The following is a 21,307-nucleotide window of genomic DNA, read 5'->3' as shown; positions in this document are numbered from 1 at the left end:
GTCATTATGAATTACAGTTCGATTTTAAACCCTGTGTAAAAAAAATCCGAGAGTTATGAACCTTTGCACATAGAAAACTATAAGAATTTACAGTTATTAATTAAACCTTTTATATTGATATCAATCTATATGTGACTTTTAATTATCATTACATATCAGGTTTGAACCTTGTATCACTATTAATATACGGAACGTTGACCTACCAACACTAAAGCACCGACGGATTAGAGGAGACACACCAAGAAAACATGTGAAAAAGATGTCGTCTGGGTATAAGAAAAAAAAATTCAGTCATAAAATTATTGTTAGTCTACATGGAACAGTTTACCACTATCTGTTGTAGAGACGGACAGCGCATTACAACTGGAAATAGTTCTAGTTGAATATTTAAAAAATAATTGTTGCAACAACCAATAGCAATATTGTCAATTCTTAAACTGTATATTTAAAAAATAATTGTTGCAACAACCAATTATAATATTGTCAGTTCTTAAACTGTATACCGAAGTACCATATTTATATAAAATTGATTTGTAATTTATGATATGGATATAGAGGTTTCCAGCCTGCATACATTACTTTGCCATTAAATCAATATTCCATTATTATTATTATTTTTTTTTTCGCTGGAGCTATGACCCTTTGCTTACATAGAAATCATCATATTCAATTACATGTATTCCTTATCTTTAACAATTGCTAATTGTAAATTTCGGTCACATATCTGAAATTCAAAAGTGCCTAATAGGTACTTCTAGTTACCTCCCGTCGTACTGTATTATAGAACTCCGTTAACGAGGAAAAAAAATATCCATTGTAATTGAGGATAATAATACCAGCATGTGTGTTTCATAAAGTGTTTGACATTTCATTATAAAGTATTTTAAAAAGCTAAATCATTGATCGCTAAACATCTTTTTAGGTCTCCCTTTCGTCAACGCGGAAAATATAAGTCTAGTTTTGAAGGAAACAATCGACATTTTATTTATTTATTTATTTATTTCGATATAAAATATAAATCACGGTAGTTGAAAAATAACCATTTTATCAACAAAAATCAGATATATTTAACTTTTGTTGCTCATTTAATTTCTGAATATTGCCATCAATCGTGATTCCCGTCCATCATAAGCACTTTTTAGTTTCGTATTTGTGGCGGGTAATAGCATTCCACTTCCCGTATTTGAACTCGAAAACGAGGTTACCAAGACACCATTTTTCGTCTGCTTGACATGTGAAACATGGCTAAGAAAAACCCGCCAACAGATGCCGAGACGCCACATAAAGGTGAACGCGGAGCTGTTTTAACACAAAAGCAATATGACTTAATTGTTGCATTTCACAAGAACGGCATGGTACCTTCTCAAATTGAGTTGGAGGGAGCCGAAATTGGTGACCCGCATCAATCAACATACAAAAAGACAGGGAGATTCAAGTCGTGGGCGAGGAGGATGTACTTACGGTTATCCGACGAAGTATTAATTCACAAAATCACGGGAAAGAAAATATTGTCACAGGAAAAATTTGAGTCGGCTATTTTGGCAGCACATTGTGGGAATCAAGCCCAAGGTTCAACCTGCCACACTCATCACAGTACTTCAGCAACGATCAGAAAGGTGAACCCATTAAAATTTCCGTACAGGCTTCTGCACATATCTTTACCGTTATACTGTCCCATTAGGTGTGTCACTTTTTTCTGGATTTTGGTGGAAGTTGGAAGAAATCAATTTGTTAAAATAGGCCCGAGTTCCAGCTAACACTCGGTTCACATAATCATCTAAGTAGTGAAGTCTTATGTGAAATATACCTAGATTATATATGAAGTATTTATATGTAACATATACAGTACATGTATAGGTACATTGTACATGTATTCCCCGCAAATTTATCATAAATGTTATAGACATATGTCCCTATGGTCAGGTCAGCACAATATATATATACATCATCACATTTTGGTCATAATCAAAATTTTGTAACTGTTTTTGGCATTTCTGGTGTTCGTTTAGTTTATGCTCAAATTGTTTGGTGACAACCAGTGTTAGGGTACCAGTGTACAGTAAAAATGCCCAATAAAGGCAATTCTGAATTTAGATATGTAATCACATAGCCAGTTAACCCTACAATATAATATAATATAATAAATTATATATGTATTTGTAATCTATACAACATTTGCAATTCTAATACAGCTCTGAAGGATAAGTAAACTTATTTTTTCGATGTTTTTTCAGACCTGTGAATACTATGGTGACAACTTAAAAATTGCAAAGTATCATGATATTTGACCCAAAATAACACTGTTCTCTACACAATTTTTTTTTCTGAAACCTATTTGAAATTAAATTTCTCTATCCCAAAGACAGAATTAATCTTGTTTTGACATATGTTGTACATTAAGTTTTTCTGCAATATTACCATGATTGTGAGCCACCATTTTTCGCTGTAGGCAAAACTAAATTTCCTGTGTAAACACACTTTCGGAAAATCCGGAAATTTAAAATCAGTTTCAGAAACATAGGTTGGAAAGACAGCTTTTTTTCTGTTATATAAGTCGGCATCTTTTCATACACCCTGGCTTTCAGTTTGATGGCGTTGGTACATGGTATTAATCTTTGATAATCTGGCTAACTTTTGTTTGCTCAAAGATTTCCTTTGTCGCTCCTTGAAACGGTAGACTGTTATGATGATGATGCAAGACAGTGTGTCATGTGCCAAAAGTAGGTCCCTTTAACCTACATTTTGGATTTTTTTTTATTATTTACCTACACCAAAGAAGTTTGTCCTTGCTCTATACACTACTTGTCACTGGAACTTCGTACTAGTCATGTACCAAAAGTGGATCATTCTGACCTACATTTTGACATTTGACCTACATCAAAGGAAAACTATTTTCAAGTCTAATCTTCTGCATTACTTGTCACTAGAACTTCTTACTTGAGCAAGTTGAGGGCATGGTTCACGTGTTTTGAACTTATGATATCGCCTTCTAAAATAACAATATTCCTGAAATCATTCACATTAATACCACAAATGCAATTTGAATGAGGCAAGTCTGTCAAGCAATCAGTTTGCAGAATTAACTCAAACACAAATTTATTATCTGTGCATTCTCGGCATTTAATTTCAAATCCATGGGAGAACTGTCATTTGCCAGGTTTTTTTTTGTTTTTTTCTTCATTTTTATCTTGTCCAAAGATCTCTTTGAGGTTATACTTAAGTTGACAAATAATCTATCTAAATGATGTGTTCATCTTATCTAGATGATGAAGAAGTACACCTTTGGAAAGAGGAGCTTTGGAATGAGTGAAGAAACTGTCAGAGATGTAGTGATATCTTGTACAACTGGGTCATGTGCATTGAAGAAGTCTCAGAAAAGACGTGCAAGGAAGAAGTTAGGTACATGTATATATACAAAATAGATACACAATGAACATTCGCATTAGGTGCTTATTAATAGGTCAATGCTATACTCATTCTATTGTCTGCTATAGAAGAAGAAAAAAACACTCAAACTCAGCTCCTACTCCTAGACCAGCTAGAGATACGTTCAAAAGGGAGTCGAAGCATATTTTAAAGTTCTTTCTTTTGAAGATGATTCACATTGATAACACTACAGTGAAGATCAAAATAATTTGATTGAATATAATGTCAAAAGAAACAATGTTCTGAATCCGAATACAAAAGCACTACCATGCCAGTGATCGTATGCCTTGGTAGAGCATCAGTCATCCCTGTGTCTGTTGTTAGTTGTCAGTCAACATTTCTTTTAAATCACTACTTGTTCTGAACGCCTGGATGGAATTTGATGAAATTAGATCTGGAGCATTATTGGGCAAAGAAAATCTAATGTTGTATAGATTATAGTCAGAGGGTGTGGCTCCTCTGTGGCCAAATGGGTGGGGCCCAAAAGAGGAAACCAAAGGTAATCCTTTAAATCCCTTCTTGTTCTGAAAGCCTAAATAGATTTTGATGAAATTAGGTCTGAAGTATTATAATGCAATGGAAATCTAACGTTGTATATATGAAGGATTTCGCTCCCTTGGGGCAAGAGGGCTGAGCCCAATAGGGGAATACGTAGAGATAAATCCTTTAAAACCCTACTAGCTAGTACTTAATGGATTTTTTTTTTATGAAATTTGATCTGGAGCATTATTCGGCAAATGAGATCTAACATTGTATAGACAGGGTATGACTCCCCTGGGGCTGGAGGGATGGGGTCCAATAAAGGATATTGATATATATCAATGAAATTTGGTCTGGATCATTATTAGGTAAAGAAAATCTAATATTGTATAAATGGAGGATTTCGTTTCCTTGGGGCAAGAGGGGCTGGGCCAAATAAGGAAAATAGCTGTAAATCTTGGTCGCTACTGGTCCTGAACAACTGAATGGATTTCATTGAAATTTGGTCTGGAGAATTATTGTGCATATGAGATCCAATGTTGTGAAAACAAAGGATGTGGCTTTCTTGGAGTGGAAGACATGGGGGCCCAATAGGGGAAATGAAGCAAAACAAAAAGGGTCCACCTGCAGTTTGAAAATATTTGAAAAAGAATTTAATAGAGTATTTTGCCATAACTAATGAAATATCCATGTCATTGATGCAGGCCCTCTGGGCCTCTTGTTTAATAACAAAACAGTGGAGGATATAGATAATCACCAGTATTCATAATTTTAGATTGCTGCACAGTTAAATGATAAAGAATGGTACCTTTTAATTGTCTACCTAACAATGAAATATGCATTTCAAAAAATAAATAATTCAATGATGTAAAATTAGCAAAAATATCATTGCACATTTGGTAATGTATTAAATAAAAACAATTTCATAATTGCAGTTAAAGACACACAGCATGTATCAGCGAAAGCAAAAGCAAAGATTCTAGAGTTGCAAAGTTCCCTTCCTGTAGTGAGGCCCAGGATGATTGTCCCTAAAGAAACTGTTCACACTCCAAAGACCGCCACCATTACCAAGCCAGTTCCTCAAATCACAGCGTCAGGAAGCAGCCTAAAGCCCTCCTACCCTATGGTTTACACCAATAATATTTTCAACCAATGTCGGCCATCAGTAACTTCTGCAGGGATAAAGCAGGCCACCACAGCATTTCTTCCCCATCCCGGTGTCCCCCCAAACTTTATCGGTGTGCCACAGTTGCTGCCTGGATTAACTTCTAAAATGTATCTAGTGCCCCATACTCCAGGGTCCAACTTCATGTCAATGTTACAGGCTACTGCACCACAGACTAGGCAACTCAATCCAGGATCAAATCTACCAGGCCATGTTGTATCTACAACTACACAGCCCTTGAAACAGGTTAATCAACCTTCTACCTTTGCATCTGGTCAACAGGGACAACACATTCATATTCCTGTTCAAGCATTTGGAACCAGCCCAACCAAAAAAGGAGAACTTGGCAAGGTATCTCTTTCAAAAACAGACAACAGTGGATCAAGACTACTAAAATCTTTAGCCAGTCAGTCAAAGACAAAGTTTGGTGCCCTGAAAAATACCAAGACACCTGAACTTGCCAAAATGTTAGCTTTGCCTACACTTGTGAAAGCCTCTGCAAGAAACAACAATGAAAGTCATACTGTTAATAATCCTGAACCTTCTCCTCTACATGGACCTCTGAACATGATGAAAAAAGTTGTAGAAAATATAGAATCTATTGTCCATGATGCCAACATAGTGTCGCATGAAACAGCAGATAAAAAAACAATAACAGTTTGTGTCTTTCCATTTCCCACTAACTCTGCATCATGTAACATTGGTTCCAAATCAGATACTTCTGCTGAAATTCCGGTCCACCTTTCAATCAAGTATAGCTACTGAACCAAACTCAGTTGGTGATATTTTCCATGGTCAAGTGAGCTATTCCTCACTAGCTTCTGTTGAACCTACACAGTCCATTACAGCTCCTGTCAGTAGTCTGAAAACGGGCCTGAAAACAGACAAAGTCAAGGTGTCCCCACGTAAAGTTCTGTCAGAATCATCTGCCAATACAAAGAAGAAGCTAAAGGCTAAACTTTCTGCTCAGAGAAAGTTGAAAGGCTCTAAATCTCCTTCAATAAAGGATAGACTTAAAATTGTTTCATCCAACAAAAGTGAACATGATGATGCTTCATTACTGCTTCAGGACCCTGACTCACAAAAGTCAATCAAGTTGGACAAACCAAGATTACTACACCTGCTGAAAAAGGAAAAATCATCCAAAGTCAAAGCTTTGTTGCTAAGAACTCTACGTAGACTGAAGAAATCTAAAGTCAACCCCATCCGTTCTTGTCTTGACATGACCAACAAGGAAAAAGATATCCCAGAAGAGAATTTGAAGTATCTACCACCAGAGTCAAGTCCTGACCAAAATGTTTCGGTACATGCAAATCTACTATCTGATCTTGTTCCAGAAGATGAATTCAGTCAGCAGGCAGAATGGAATCGGAAGTGCATGAGTGTATTGGGTGAGACAATTAGTATGTATGATCCACTGCTCAGCTCAACCTTTCCCCAGCCTTGTGAGGAGATGGAAGAATGTGAGAAGTTCCCTTTCCCTGAATCAGGACCTTTGCCACAACCCCACATCTGGCATAACTATGAAGGTAATTTCAAAATTTTGTATCATTTCAACTTCAGGTTGATAACACTGTAAAAGAGACTTCCAGGAGGTATACCTTCATTTTACTATAATCTGTCCAGTGTCCAAACCAAATGTCACTGGGATCAAAAATATTAAGATGGCTTATAAAAAATGGTTGACTTCATGTACAGTGGTCCCCCGTTATACCGCCACCTTTTGTCCAGCGGTATACTGGGGGACTACTGTACTTATATACCCCTGTTTTCAGGCTATAATGGTGAGAGATTAACCTTGGTAAGATATCTTTATTTTGAGGGAGCATACCAGGAAGTATTTAAAATTCCTTGATTACACTATGTTGCCACAAGGCCTGAAAAAGATATCCGTGTTTCTGCTAACCCTATACCTTCCGTACATTTTTGTGGCTACTCTGATGTTTTTTGGCCATTTTCAAGGGAGGACTATTAAAGTCAAGATTCCTGGTCTATATAACCTTAGTAAAAACTCAAAATGAAAAACAGATCTCCCCACCTACCTACCCTATTTTTTTCTAGAATGTTAGCAGAAACACATGTATTAGTTTTAGGCATTCAAAGGCCTTGAATTGTTGCCTGTGGTTGTGTAAAGTCATTGAATATCGTGTTTCATATATATATATAAGTACACAAACATGAATATGGGGAAATGTATTTTCAATCCAAATTGGAAACTTGGCTTTTTGTTTATATCCTGAGTCAGTGAATTCAAGCTTGACGGTTCAAAAACAAATAGCATTTTGTTTTTCAAACCTACAGACCTTAAGAGAATGGATGAATCAAGAATTGCAAAAATTGTTAACAGAAAATGTCTTTCATTCTATGAAAAATGCACTAAAAAAATTAATTATGGCCTTTGATTTTCATGACCAGAATTGTATGCACCCTGATGCTGCTTCACTGTGAATGACTGTGCTCCCATCCTCTTTGAAGTTTCCATGCTTTTGAAAAAACAGTTGGTTTAAAACTTGTTTCTATAGGTCATTAATATGTCGATGTAGGAAATCATGTTTACATTTTGTTGGACCAGAGGTCTCAAGCCAACGGCATTGCTTTAGACGCCTGCTGCCTGTTTTTCAAGACATGAAGCTGGACATCATGAAGAGTGTAATGAGAGACTTATCTGCTGCAGAGCGCCTGAAGAAAAGTGGGTCTTTGGTTTTATTTGAAAACAAATAGAAATCTTTCAAATAGGAAAGGACTTTATTATAAAACTCCAAGGGATTTGAAGTGTTTGTGACCCTCGTAAATGTAATAAATTTAGTGGTAGACCAATAGGGGACCCCCGGGTGAGCTTGCATGTGCTGTTTCGTGTCCATTATCTTTTCATTTAAAATGCCTCTTATCCAGAACAGCTGTGGTAATTTGACCAAATTTGAACATGAGCATCTTTTGGTTCAACACAGCCAGATAATATTTGAATAATCCTGTTTTAAAAACGAAAGTATCTCATCTAAAGATTGCATCCACAGCACTATCTCATAGATTTGGGATAGATGGTAGATGAGGAAAAGGGCCTAATATTTGAATTTAGTGCATCACTGCTTTGAATTTCTACTTTTCTTAATGGTTGCATTGGGTGATCATCTTGGGTAAAAAAAAAAGGGGGAAGTTTGTGTGGCCTAGGGCTAGTGTGGAAGTGTAGGTGTACGTCCCAAAAGATAAATTCTTAATTCATGTACATGTAAAACTATATTACTTTAAGAAGATGCAGATGCCCACTATTTAAATGCATGCATACTATGGTCAATAGAAATACATCCAGGCTACCAGGATTGCCCTTCCAATATCCTAGAAATGGTTCAGTGCTATAAATAAGATAAACTAAAAGTTCTTGTAGCTCATGTAATACCAGTATTGGCCCAAAAACATGTACAGAAGACCCCCTACATGTAACAAAAGAATCATGAATGCACAATTCTAATTCAATTGAAATTTTATGTATTTATGATATACAGGGTGTACACTCATTGAAATAATAAAAGAAATGCATGAATGAAACTTGTGCTGAAAAATAATGAAATTCTCCGGGAATGTGTGTATATATTAAAAATCAGGTGATCTGTTTTCTTTAATGATCCATAGATAAAATGGAAATTGTTTGTGCTATTTTCATCAAGAATGTGTACATCTATCTTTCAGAAATTGCCTATGGAGAAAGCCTGGTTGATCAGTTCAGGGAATACCTTGATGGATGTGAGAGCTGAAGTATGAAATCAAGGACTAAGATGAGCAACATTCTCATTGGATGTGCAACATGCCTATGATAACTGTTCTCTAGTCTCTACATGGTTAAAAAAACTGGAATGAACAGTTCTTCCCATCAGGTGTTAAACATATTTACATCCTTTGTGTGAGGAATAAACAACTTTCTTGATGTTGGGTCTTAAACCATTTACTTCATTGGGTGCAAGGACTGGAACATGGTCATTTGGAGCAGAAAGAACTTCCTCAATATGGTAGTCAGTTGAACATTTCTAGATTGACAGTGGCAGCATTGAAGATTGTCAAATGAAAGGAATAATAGAATCTTTCACCCCCTTAGGGGTGAGATGAGGGGGAAGATTCTCAAGTTAACGTTGCCAAACATGAGGCTTGCCAACACTTGTGTAGGTTCCCCTTGGTGCCTAGTTGTGCCAATTCAATTTACATTTTGATCAGAAAAACAAAATGGTCGTCGGATCGCTATCTTTGATTTTTATATTAAATTGAAGTTTGTTATTGCTATTTCTTGGGAAGTACTGGAGAAATATTCCTGAAACTTGATGTGTCGGTTCCTATTGGTCCCTAATTGTGCAAATTTCATTTAGAATTTTGACTAGGAAAACAAATTGGCTAATAGGTGGCCATCTTGGATTTTGAGAATTGAAATTTGTTATAAATGGAGTCATGTTTCTGAAACTTCACATGTAAGTTCCGCCTGTTCTTGTTATCAGGTTATGTAGAGGAAAAGAAGAAAAAAGGGGAAATAGAGAGAGGATTAGTCTGACATTTAACCAATAAAGATCATTCAATGGTGGATGCCAACTCCAAAGATCCCTCTGGGGTCTGTTTAGAATCCATCTTCATCTAACATGTGTATATTTTTCAGCCTGCTGTATGTACTTCGTTTCCAAATTGTACAGGGTTTCAGAAGTCATCGTTTGACAAAAAACAAAAAACTCATTTGTTGGGAATACTATTGGTTTCAACTCTATTTATGTTTCAATTGATTGAGTATAAACTTAACAAACACATTACCATCAAATGGTGTGTCACATAGCACTTCGCATTCACTGGGCTGAGGTCAAGTTTCAAAGTCAAATGCCAAATCTGGCAAAATATGCAGTTTGACAAACTTGTCATATCCATCATTTTACGTAAATCATATAATGCATTACTCCCATGGCAGATGCTGTTTTGCATGAAACTTTTGCATCTTTTTGGCAAGACAAAGAAATGAAATAAAAAAAAACCCAGGATACTTTGCTATACAATATAGTGTATGGCTGTATGCTAGATGTTACAGGTATTTGGAAGCTTTTAATCTTTATTTTATATTTTTATTGAATGCAAAATATGGTAACCCATACAGTGAAGATATCTAATTAGTAATAAAATGTACAAATAAGTCTTGTTTAATATACAAACTCAAAATTTCCTCCAAAACAACTGAGGTTTATGTGAAAGTAAAAACCTTTCTTGAATGTGATTATGTGAGCTCAAAAGTTCCTAAAAAAAAACCCACCTAAGTTTAGATGTAGCATTTTACTTGTTCTGACCTTTTCGAGACAATTAATTGACTTAACACTTAATACTTTGACAGTTAATTTTCTATCATCCCATCGCCTGTTACATGGTGATGTGGCATGGCATGGGCATATATTTTTTGCCCCTATTGTGTTCTTGTTGACTGATTTGTTACCATTAAAATGAAAGTTATTGAAGTTTATCTTGAAGAAATAAGTACTGTAGTAATTTTTTCATTTTTCTTTTTGTTATTTTTGATCAAGAGATCTTGTTACCATTTAAATGGTGGTACTTGAATATTAAAGTTTGTTAATTTTGAACTTGAATTATGTTCATGTGTGTACAAAATATACTGGGTATGTTACATATCAACCATGCAGGTTTCAAACGCAAGTTGCTTTAACTTGCGTTTGAAACCTGCATTATGTCAGCAGGTTTCTTTTAAACAGTCAGAATATATATATTGCCAGAATCAAAGTTTACATGCCAATACAATACATGGTAGTTGGTAATGAAATATGTTGCCTAAGTCTACTGGCACTGTGTGAAAGTACAATTTTATAAGTGATAACATGTATTAAATTTACAATTTCCAATAAGCCCATTTTCTCGTTTCTGTGAATAAAAAAAAAAAAATCAAATAAGTCTTTAGATAGGTTGAAAATTATTATCAAACCCATGGATTTGTTGTTTGAAAATACATACAGTAAAACTCGGATAAGTCGAAGTCGACGGGACCAAGCAAAACGTTCGACTCATCCGATGTATTCGATTCAACCGTGTTCGACACAAGTGAGTTTTACTGTAGTTTCAGTTTATATTTAGATACTATCACATCAATTTCTACACCTAAGGATTTTGAGGTCATCACTCAAGGTTCTAGTCATTTGTTTAAACAAACTTAATTTATTTATCCCAACATACTGGCCTGACATCAGTTTGGATACTTTAGATAGCTGTGATCGCTAATGTATTGAACAAGATAGGAATAACTGAAGGCGAGCTGAGGACCACTCGCTCCATACAGTAAATGGTTCGGCCCCGAAGTCGTGATGAAGTCGACATCTGTTGAGTTTGTTGTCCCTTCCAAGACACGATAGTTAATACAGTAACATGTGTATATGTAGTTAATGTGTTAATCTAGTGAAGGGATAACGTTTCAATGGCAGACACCAGCAGGTGCCATGAAAATCAGCAGAGATATTTACATACATGTACACATGACCCTAGGCCTTTTGTTTTTTTGAGAAGTTGTTATTTAAAAGGATGTTGGATACTGCTCACTTGCACTCCAGACAGATGAGTTAATACAATAGAAACTTCTGGACACATCCATTTATATATTCATGTTTATTGCTTAAATTACATACAAAAAACAGGAGGCACCATTCTGAGCTTTTTCACAGTAAATATTACTGACATTGGGCAAATATTCATTATGGCTTAAATTAGATCAATATAGTTAAATTATAATAAATATAATTAAATAGCTTCATATTTGTAATATAATTTGTCATATGATTACTAAAACTGCAAGTGTTTGTATTCACATAATGTAAAATGGAAAAAATAATTGTTCTTTCAAGATAACAAATAACAATCATGACTGAATATCATGCACTCTTTCAGACGGCTAGATTTGTCAACATTAATCAGTGATACCAAACAATGTCTTTTATTCACAAACTTTAATGTTTGCAATACAGCATGTGCACTTAGTTGACCATTCATTCATGAACTTCCACAACTTGACCTTTCAATCATAACATTCCATGACACTATACAACAACGTGCTCCAACTTGACCTTTCATTCACAAACTTCTTTAACTCTGCACTACACATGCTAAAACTTGACCTTTCATTCATAGACTTCTTTGAGTAGCGGCTGGTGGCTACCTCACTAAACAACATAGATGAGTGTCTTGCCTAAGGACACAACAGCACAGACCAACCTGTACCCGTTTGCCAGCTTCCCAAGTAACACGAACAGATATGGGTAGGGAATGTACACACCTTGGATCTTCACCTGAGGTTATGAGGGTCTATACTCTTAACAGACTGAGGTATCATTGTCCCTTTTCTAACACGAACTTCAAATATGAGAATTTAAAGTCAAATCATTTAAGTTTTTTTTAAGTCAAAGAATGTTTTTACCGCAGTTCCCATGAGTCTGGTTATTGTTATAAATAATATTATAATATAATCATACAATTTTATGAGTTACTGCTAATACAAGTACATATACAGATATTTTGGTAATTACAAATCCTAACCGTAATTTGAAAAGATGGTGCATTGGCAAAGCAATAATACTTGCCACAGGAAACAAGAAAGAGAAACTGAAATTAGAAGAATGATAATTCAGCTGAAAGCTTTCAGTGTGAATAGCAGTAACAAATATCTTACTGGTGCTAAGCACCAGTAAGATATTTGTTATAATATGTACATTCTTTGTAATACATGTACATCTTAACCATTACAGTATACGGTCAATCAATCCAGGGTCACACTTCTCCGAACAAATCAACGTACTTTGTAATGTACCTGCATTTTTAGCAATTTGTTAAGTTGTTTGTCTTTTTATTTCAAAGTTATTGATTAAAATAATGACTCAAAGTGGCTTGTAGTATTATTTTCCTAAAATCAGTCCTTTGAAATTTGGTACCCTCCAGATAAATATGACACACACACCCAGACTGAATTCAAATACAACTTGATTCAGATATATGATATCACATTTGTAATAACTTTTCAATTCAAACCTGTCTTCAATCTTAAATATACATTTCTGGTCCCTATATGAAAAACATCCATGGTATAACATTATTACATGTTTTTAAAATTAAGGATCAACCATCCTTTTTGACTTTGAGAACAAACACAGCATCTTGTAGCATGTAAAAGGACTGGTGCATATCTCCTTCACATAAGTATGGAAGTCTGGAGAACTTCTCAACCTCAAAGCCAGCTGGCTCGAACACACTCTCTATGAAACTTTTACACTGATCTTCAAATGTGTTTCCATGTATCATTATGTTTTCTGTAGGTTTGTGATCAGTAGAACCTGATGGGAGGAGAAAAATAATACATTAGACATGTCATCTCCCTATAGAAAATTTACACCTAAAATACAGTAAAATGTATAACGATCCGGGGCCTGGTATTTAGTAGGCAGTAGGATTGCTTGAAAGTAAAATCTAATCACCAGATCCTTTATATATCGGATAAATTTTGTCTATGAACTCTGCACAGATGGTTAATTGTTTATACACAAAAGGTATTTCTGAAGCTTAATTGACAGAAGAAACTCCTGAATAACAACGTACATGCATTATTGTTCTTGTTATCAGATTATTAACAGGAAAAGAAGAAAGTAAGGAGAAGATCAATCTGACGGAACCTATAAAGATCATTCATTGGTGGGCACCAAGATCCCTCTGGAATCTCTTGTTTTATACTGTGGTGTAATTGAAGCACCTTGTGATAGTGTATTTACATGTACCTTGTTCTACATAGGGATGGAAGGGAAGCACCACTGCTACAATGGCTCGCCCAGACGGGGTAAGGGATTTTCTGATCGTATGAAGAATTGTGACTGGCTTGTCACATCGGTCCAACAAGTTGAGACAGCCAATCAAATCATACTTCGTACTGCCATCTCCCCACTGGTCAATCTCGAGTACTCTTAAAAGCACAAGTGATCATTAATTAGTTGTAATAATGTGTAATCCACTACATTACTTTCATGCTGTATAAATATAGTTTAAAAAAGTGATTCCAGTTACCATACACTTGTCAGATTACTATAACTATGATCTTAAGATGTTTGACCACCTTTATATTACAATGTTGACCTGCAATTTCAAATATTAAACCAGTTTATACAATTCTCAAACTCTTTAAACTCAAAACTGTGATTAATTGTTAAATTTTATATATCTAGATCTTGATATGGTCCTTAATATGACTTAACTGAGGATGCAACATTTACCCTTGGACTTTGCTCCCTATTGTTGTCCCAGTAAAGAGTTGGTGTTACTAGTATTCTTATCGCTTCCAGTTTGTAGTGTGATTGGAAGGTGAAATGGAGTTCGACTGGGCTCTCTCTGTGTTGTCTAATTGGTGTGGATGTTCAAAGGAACAGAATCTAAGTTCACGTTTAATTCCCCCACTGCATTATGTATTAGGAGCAGTTGATCATGTAAACAAGGTTTTGGAGAATGTAGTAACCTCGAATCAGCAAATGCACAGATTTACAACAGTTTTTCAGATGGAGTGTTTACAATGAAGACTGCAATTGCATTATTGCAACTGACCTGCTTATGGATAGAGACCTTGCAGCTATATATTCCGCTGTAGGCTCTCTTTCAAATACTCCAATATTTGTATCGTGATCATTATATTGTGTCTTTTCCCAGTCTGTCTTTATTCTTGATATGGTCCTCGGTCAAAACTCCCAATCCCTGATACATCATTGTAATAAAATCTCAAAACTCTGAACATTTTATATAAAATGAAATTTCTGTGCCAATGGCATAAATCCTATATAAAATGACCTCTTATATCAAGTTGTAGATTTTCAAACCTGATATTAAGACAGTTCACCGTTACTTTTCAGCAATCTCTGCAGAAAGCTGCCCGGTCATAAGTATTTTGGACTAATCTTATGACAGTTTACATGTAAAATACATCTGTGGTTGTCATTATGTGCATAATGGCCAATCAACTCCTCAAATTTCCTTCTTGTTCTTTTCACAAATTGCACCAATCATCATTATTATGCCAAACAGAGGAACATGTTGAATTTGATCACTTGGACAACTGGGATTTTCGATTGGGGATAATTGAGTTTTTTAACTGGAGAAAAAAAAAGTTTGATTTTGATTGACTTAAATCTCTACACAAGACCTGGGGCCATTAACATTGCTTACAGTTTAATTCCCCAACTTAAAATGTTAAATTGGAAAAGCACTGCAGTATTTAAGGAAGATTCCTTATCTAAGATTTTTCCTTAAATACTGTAATGTACGTGTTCTTATGGAAAATTTAAACCTCTTGGGGGCTCTCATTCGTTTATTCTTTATATGTAACCTCTTTCGATTTGGACTTGTCAATTCGGGGAATTCTTGCCCCCAATTCATTATATCATATTTTGTTATATCAAGCTCGGGGTCGCCCCATCTGAAACAGTCTTAGCAGAGACGTCTGCTTTAGCTACCAGCTGCTTACTCTGTGGCTTGAGATCGCTCAAGCTATATATATATATAAGTATGTCTCCTTCCTATTTTCAGTCATAGCTAGCTAAGCTTATGATCGCTGAAGCTTGGGGGTTGCATGCCCCAATAGTATCATTAGTATTTTAATTGTTTAGGTGTATCTTTTTTTTAGTAGTGAGTCAAATTTTATTATGTAATAGTGTTAGTTGTGTTGATGTAACTTAGTTGTAAGAATGAGCAGCCACTAAGAATGCCAAAACATTTTAATAATTATTATGAGCCTGAACAAGTTATTGGTTCCATTCAATTAATTTTTGTCTTTCATACTGTTTTGTTGTGTTGTGTATAAACCAGGACCAGAATACTTACATATAACCCTTGCTTTGAAGGCGCCACCTCATAGTAGATGAAACTTCAGTCGTATATACAGTGTCAAAATACTTGGCCATTTTTTCTGTCACCATACCATCCCCTGCCCCTACAAATCAATAAACATGCTGGTACTAGAACAGCTTATTTGTATAATGGTGTAGAAAAAAGAATATGACTCTGGCTGATTCGAATCAAAAATCTTTCCAGTATCAAAATCATATGATAAATGTTAATAATGTTAAATGATGTAGGTATTATAGAATCTGTGAAATAAGGGTAGGTCCTGTTAATAATGTTAAATGATGTAGGTATTATGATAGAATCTGTGAAATAAGGGTAGGTCCTGTTTTATTCATTACTGTTTCATTTAAAATCTTTATTATTCTGCTACAAAAATCATGCTTGATCATAACCCGTCTGAGTTGGTTATAGCCTAAAGGTTTATCATATTCCCATGTAGGGGCTGACTTACCTAGGTCTACCAAACACTTGCACCTTGTAGGGGCTAACTTATCTAGGTCTAATATACTATCATACACAGACTTCTGTAGGGGCTGACTTAATTAGGTCTATCATACACTTGTCCCTGTAGGGGCTGACTTAACTAGGTCTATCATACACTAGTCCTTGTAGGGTCTGACTTAACTAGGTCTATCATACACTAGTCCCTGTAGGGGCTGACTTAACTAGGTCTATCATACACTTGTCCCTGTAGGGGCTGACTTAACTAGGTCTATCATACACTAGTCCCTGTAGGGGCTGACTTAACTAGGTCTATCATACACTTGTCCCTGTAGGGACTGACTTAACTAGGTCTATCATACACTTGTCCCTGTAGGGGCTGACTTAACTAGGTCTATCATACACTTGTCCCTGTAGGGGCTGACTTAACCAGGTCTATAATACACTAGTCAATGTAGGGGCTGACTTAACTAGGTCTATAATACACTTGTCCCTGTAGGGGCTGGCTTAACTAGGTCTATCATACACTAGTCCCTGTAGGGGCTGACTTAACTAGGTCTATCATACACTTGTCCCTGTAGGGGCTGACTTAACTAGGTCTATCATACACTAGTCCCTGTAGGGTCTGACTTAACTAGGTCTATCATACACAGACCTCTGTAGGGGCTGACTTAACTAGGTCTATCATACACTTGTCCCTGTAGGGTCTGACTTTACTAGGTCTATCATACACTTGTCCCTGTAGGGTCTGATTTAATTAGGTCTATCATACACTTGTCCCTGTAGGGTCCGACTTAACTAGGTCTATCATACACTTGTCCCTGTAGGGGCTGACTTAACTAGGTCTATCATACACTTGTCCCTGTAGGGGCTGACTTAACTAGGTCTATCATACACTTGTCCCTGTAGGGGCTGACTTAACTAGGTCTATCATACACTTGTCCCTGTAGGGGCCGACTTAACTAGGTCTATCATACACTTGTCCATGTAGGGGCTGACTTACCGAGGTCTATCATACAATTGTCCCTGTAGGGTCTGACTTAACTAGGTCTATCATACACTTGTCCTTGTATGGTCTGACTTAACTAGGTCTATCATACACTAGTCCTTGTAGGGTCTGACTTAACTAGGTCTATCATACACTTGTCCCTGTAGGGACTGACTTAACTAGGTCTATCATACACTTGTCCCTGTAGGGACTGACTTAACTAGGTCTATCATACACTTGTCCCTGTAGGGTCTGACTTTACTAGGTCTATCATACACTTGTCCCTGTAGGGGCTGACTTAACTAGGTCTATCATACACTTGTCCATGTAGGGGCTGACTTACCGAGGTCTATCATACAATTGTCCCTGTAGGGGCTGACTTAACTAGGTCTATCATACACTTGTCCCTGTAGGGTCTGACTTAACTAGGTCTATCATACACTAGTCCATGTAGGGACTGACTTAACTAGGTCTATCATACACTTGTCCCTGTAGGGACTGACTTACCTAGGTCTATCATACACTTGTCCCTGTAGGGGCTGACTTAACTAGGTCTATCATACACTTGTCCCTGTAGGGGCTGACTTAACCAGGTCTATAATACACTAGTCCCTGTAGGGACTGACTTAACTAGGTCTATCATACACTAGTCCTTGTAGGGACTGACTTAACTAGGTCTATCATACACTAGTCCTTGTAGGGACTGACTTAACTAGGTCTATCATACACTTGTCCCTGTAGGGTCTGACTTAACTAGGTCTATCATACACTAGTCCCTGTAGGGGCTGACTTAACTAGGTCTATCATACACTAGTCCCTGTAGGGACTGACTTAACTAGGTCTATCATACACTAGTCCCTGTAGGGGCTGACTTAACTATAGGTCTATCATACACTAGTCCCTGTAGGGGCTGACTTACCTAGGTCTATCATACACTAGTCCCTGTAGGGGCTGACTTAACTAGGTCTATCATACACTTGTCCTTGTATGGACTGACTGAACTAGGTCTATCATACACTAGTCCTCATACACTTCCTGTAGGGACTGACTTAACTAGGTCTATCATACACTTGTCCCTGTAGGGACTGACTTAACTAGGTCTATCATACACTTGTCCCTGTAGGGGCTGACCTAACTAGGTCTATCATACACTTGTCCCTGTAGGGGCTGACTTAACTAGGTCTATCATACACTTGTCCATGTAGGGGCTGACTTACCGAGGTCTATCATATTCTGTCCTCTGTAGGAATCATCAATCTGTAAGAGCTGTTGAAGTTGAGAATCAGAGAAGACAAACATGGAGCCTCGCTGTAACAACCTATTGATAAAAACATGAAATTGATTCATTTAACAGTTTCAACTCTGACCTTATTCATTTTTTTTTTATAAAATGATCACTCTGATATGAATATGATGAATTACAATACCCACTACTAACATTCCCTGTCTGTATGTAAATAGATAGAATTCCTTAACCATAATACCTGTTAATACTGTACAGTATGTACATGTACTTAAAAATTATTGTATGGAAATTAAATATGACCTCACCCCAAAGGTTAACTGTTCATGGTGACATTCAACAAAACTACAATTCTTTTTTTTAACACATGCTGCTGTCATAAATTCAAAACAATGCTTCTAAAATGAACTGTTCCAGTATACATTGGGACCTTGAAAGAATTGGGTGTCTTAAGTAGGCTGTTTCAGTGTTACATATATGTGTATCATCCTATTTAAATTACAGATATACTGTAAGCATACTTAATTTGACACACTCAAATTTCAGCACAAAACCCAATTAAAACAGAATAGGGGAATGATGAATTAACGCACCAAAAATGATTACCACAGAAACCAATGTATATAAACTACAATTAGCACAATTATAGTTTAGTGGAATGCTTCCAGAGCGAAAAACGTTAAAATAAGATTAACACTAAAATAAGATTATACCGCTAAAATATATGTACACTTATAGAGTATATTAGCCTGAGTATTGGATTAACTTTGATAATAAAGTTGACAGTTATAGGAGCAGAATTCTTTATAGTATAGTAATCACACTCCCCAAAGACTTTACAATAATGCTGTTATTTGGGTTGAACCAAATTTTTTCATAAAAAATCTGCTTTCATTAATCAGTAAGCATGAAGAGTTAGACACAACAAAGATTTCTCGGGCATGAAGCAGTCATTAGCTACATGCAACTAAAAGCTGTACTAAAATGGATTGGAACTTTATTTTACCATTAGGTACCTACCCATTGACAGAAGTTGGTGTCATGAACCAGCTTAGCAGGGACTTGGAGAGGGAGTGACCTATCTGGGTAAATATCCAATCAGCTTTCTCGTAACAGGTGTCAAGAAAACTGTTAGTCTGTTCATCCTGGTGAAACTCTATGACTTTTTCGCACAAGCTTTCAGGCAACAATGTACTGTTGATAGAGTACCACTGGAAAAAAATTTACATTGTGTAAACCAGTTTGTAGTCGCTGAGTGATATAAAGTCAATGTGATTTAAAAAATATTTATGTTGTTTCAAATCTGAGCGACATGAATTACACTAAAATCTTTTCAGCAAAATAAAATATCTCAGATGCTTATAAATTTGATCAATTCGGCAAAATAAAATATCTCAGATGCTTATAACTTTGATCAATCTAGGATGATTCCAGAACCTTAAAAAATTAATTCTTGAAAAACAGTTGTATCAACTGTAAAAATGTCATTGACATGCTATACAAAAGATATAATACAATCATTAGTCTCCATTGTTTTACTATACCACATGTCTAAGGAGACCACACATTGGTTTGTATACAGTTCTATGGAAACCATCTGTTGGTTTATTGTGTTACCTGTCTAAAGTGAATCATCCTTTGTTTTATTGATTTTATTGTGTTACCTGTCCAAACATACTATGCATTCAAATCATGTATATACCTGTGTAACAAGTTGTGAACTGCATCCATTTCGTTTCTGATTTAAATGTCATTTGAGAATTCAATATTTTCGTTCAAAAACTTCGAGAGTTGCCTCCCTTACACCATTGGAATCCGAAACGACAAGCATTGAAACGTAAACAATAACTAGGTTTGGGGATTCCTGCGATGTTGGTAAAATTAATCTGATCATGGATTAGTTAACAAGTTTTGAGTCATCGATTGGTGTTAATTAATGACATAGACAGTATACATAAAACACACACGATGACGCCACTAACATATTTATGCCGGTCATTTTGGTGCTTCTGGTCCTCCTGGAGTCGGTTGTACACCGCTCTCAGCATGGGGCTCCGAAACTGCCTCATCTGGAGGTATCCCTCGCCAGCTGCCATTCCAGGGACTACATGGAAACACGCATGTAGGAAAATGAGGAAGCAGATCACTCGCACCATCCACGTGTATCTGTGATGGTTTGTGTACGTTTCTGCACAGAATAGTACTTCCGTTTACCAAGTGTGTACGAGTTACTGCCCTTCGTACGATGTCTGAATTCAATGCGTCACGCAGATGAAGGTTTTGGGTCGCATCTGGTTAAATGTTCAGATGCATGGAATATGTTTAATTATATATTCAATCAATCAAATCAATGTAATTTTCTCCTCTTTTCTGTCTTTGTTATGATGTTTTTAGTTAATAACATAATATACCGGAAATGCTTATCCTACAGGATATCTGTTTCACTTCCGGGAATCTGCCTCATTGGAATTTCTATATTTTTAGGTACAACGGGTCTTACAACAATATATATAACAATGTTTGATTTTCATTTTTTATAGCATGTAATCATAATATGTCATATCAAAGACTCTAGATCTAACAAATTATCTAACTGTTATGAAACTTCTATCCATCTGGAAATATATAGCAATCACAATATGCTCAACTTGATTTAACAACTTGGTCATTTATTTGTCCGCTT

General features: G+C 36.1%; 1 protein-coding gene across 1 annotated transcript; it reads right to left on the bottom strand.

The window, feature by feature from the left end:
• Nucleotides 1-12,763: 12,763 nt before the first annotated feature.
• LOC117337831 (methyltransferase-like protein 9) lies at nucleotides 12,764-20,846 on the bottom strand. Its single transcript, XM_033898959.1, has 6 exons — nucleotides 20,607-20,846; nucleotides 19,645-19,835; nucleotides 18,599-18,699; nucleotides 15,929-16,037; nucleotides 13,846-14,027; nucleotides 12,764-13,407 (listed from the first exon to the last, which is right to left on the bottom strand). The coding sequence occupies exons 1-6, from the start codon at nucleotides 20,778-20,780 to the stop codon at nucleotides 13,193-13,195; spliced, it is 972 nt and encodes a 323-aa protein (XP_033754850.1). The 5' UTR covers nucleotides 20,781-20,846; the 3' UTR covers nucleotides 12,764-13,192.
• Nucleotides 20,847-21,307: the final 461 nt, after the last annotated feature.

Source organism: Pecten maximus, chromosome 11 (genome assembly GCF_902652985.1).
Source record: "Pecten maximus chromosome 11, xPecMax1.1, whole genome shotgun sequence".
NCBI classification, from domain to species: domain Eukaryota; kingdom Metazoa; phylum Mollusca; class Bivalvia; order Pectinida; family Pectinidae; genus Pecten; species Pecten maximus.
Note: the sequence above shows the minus strand (reverse complement) of the source record. Positions and strands in the feature narration are given on the sequence as shown.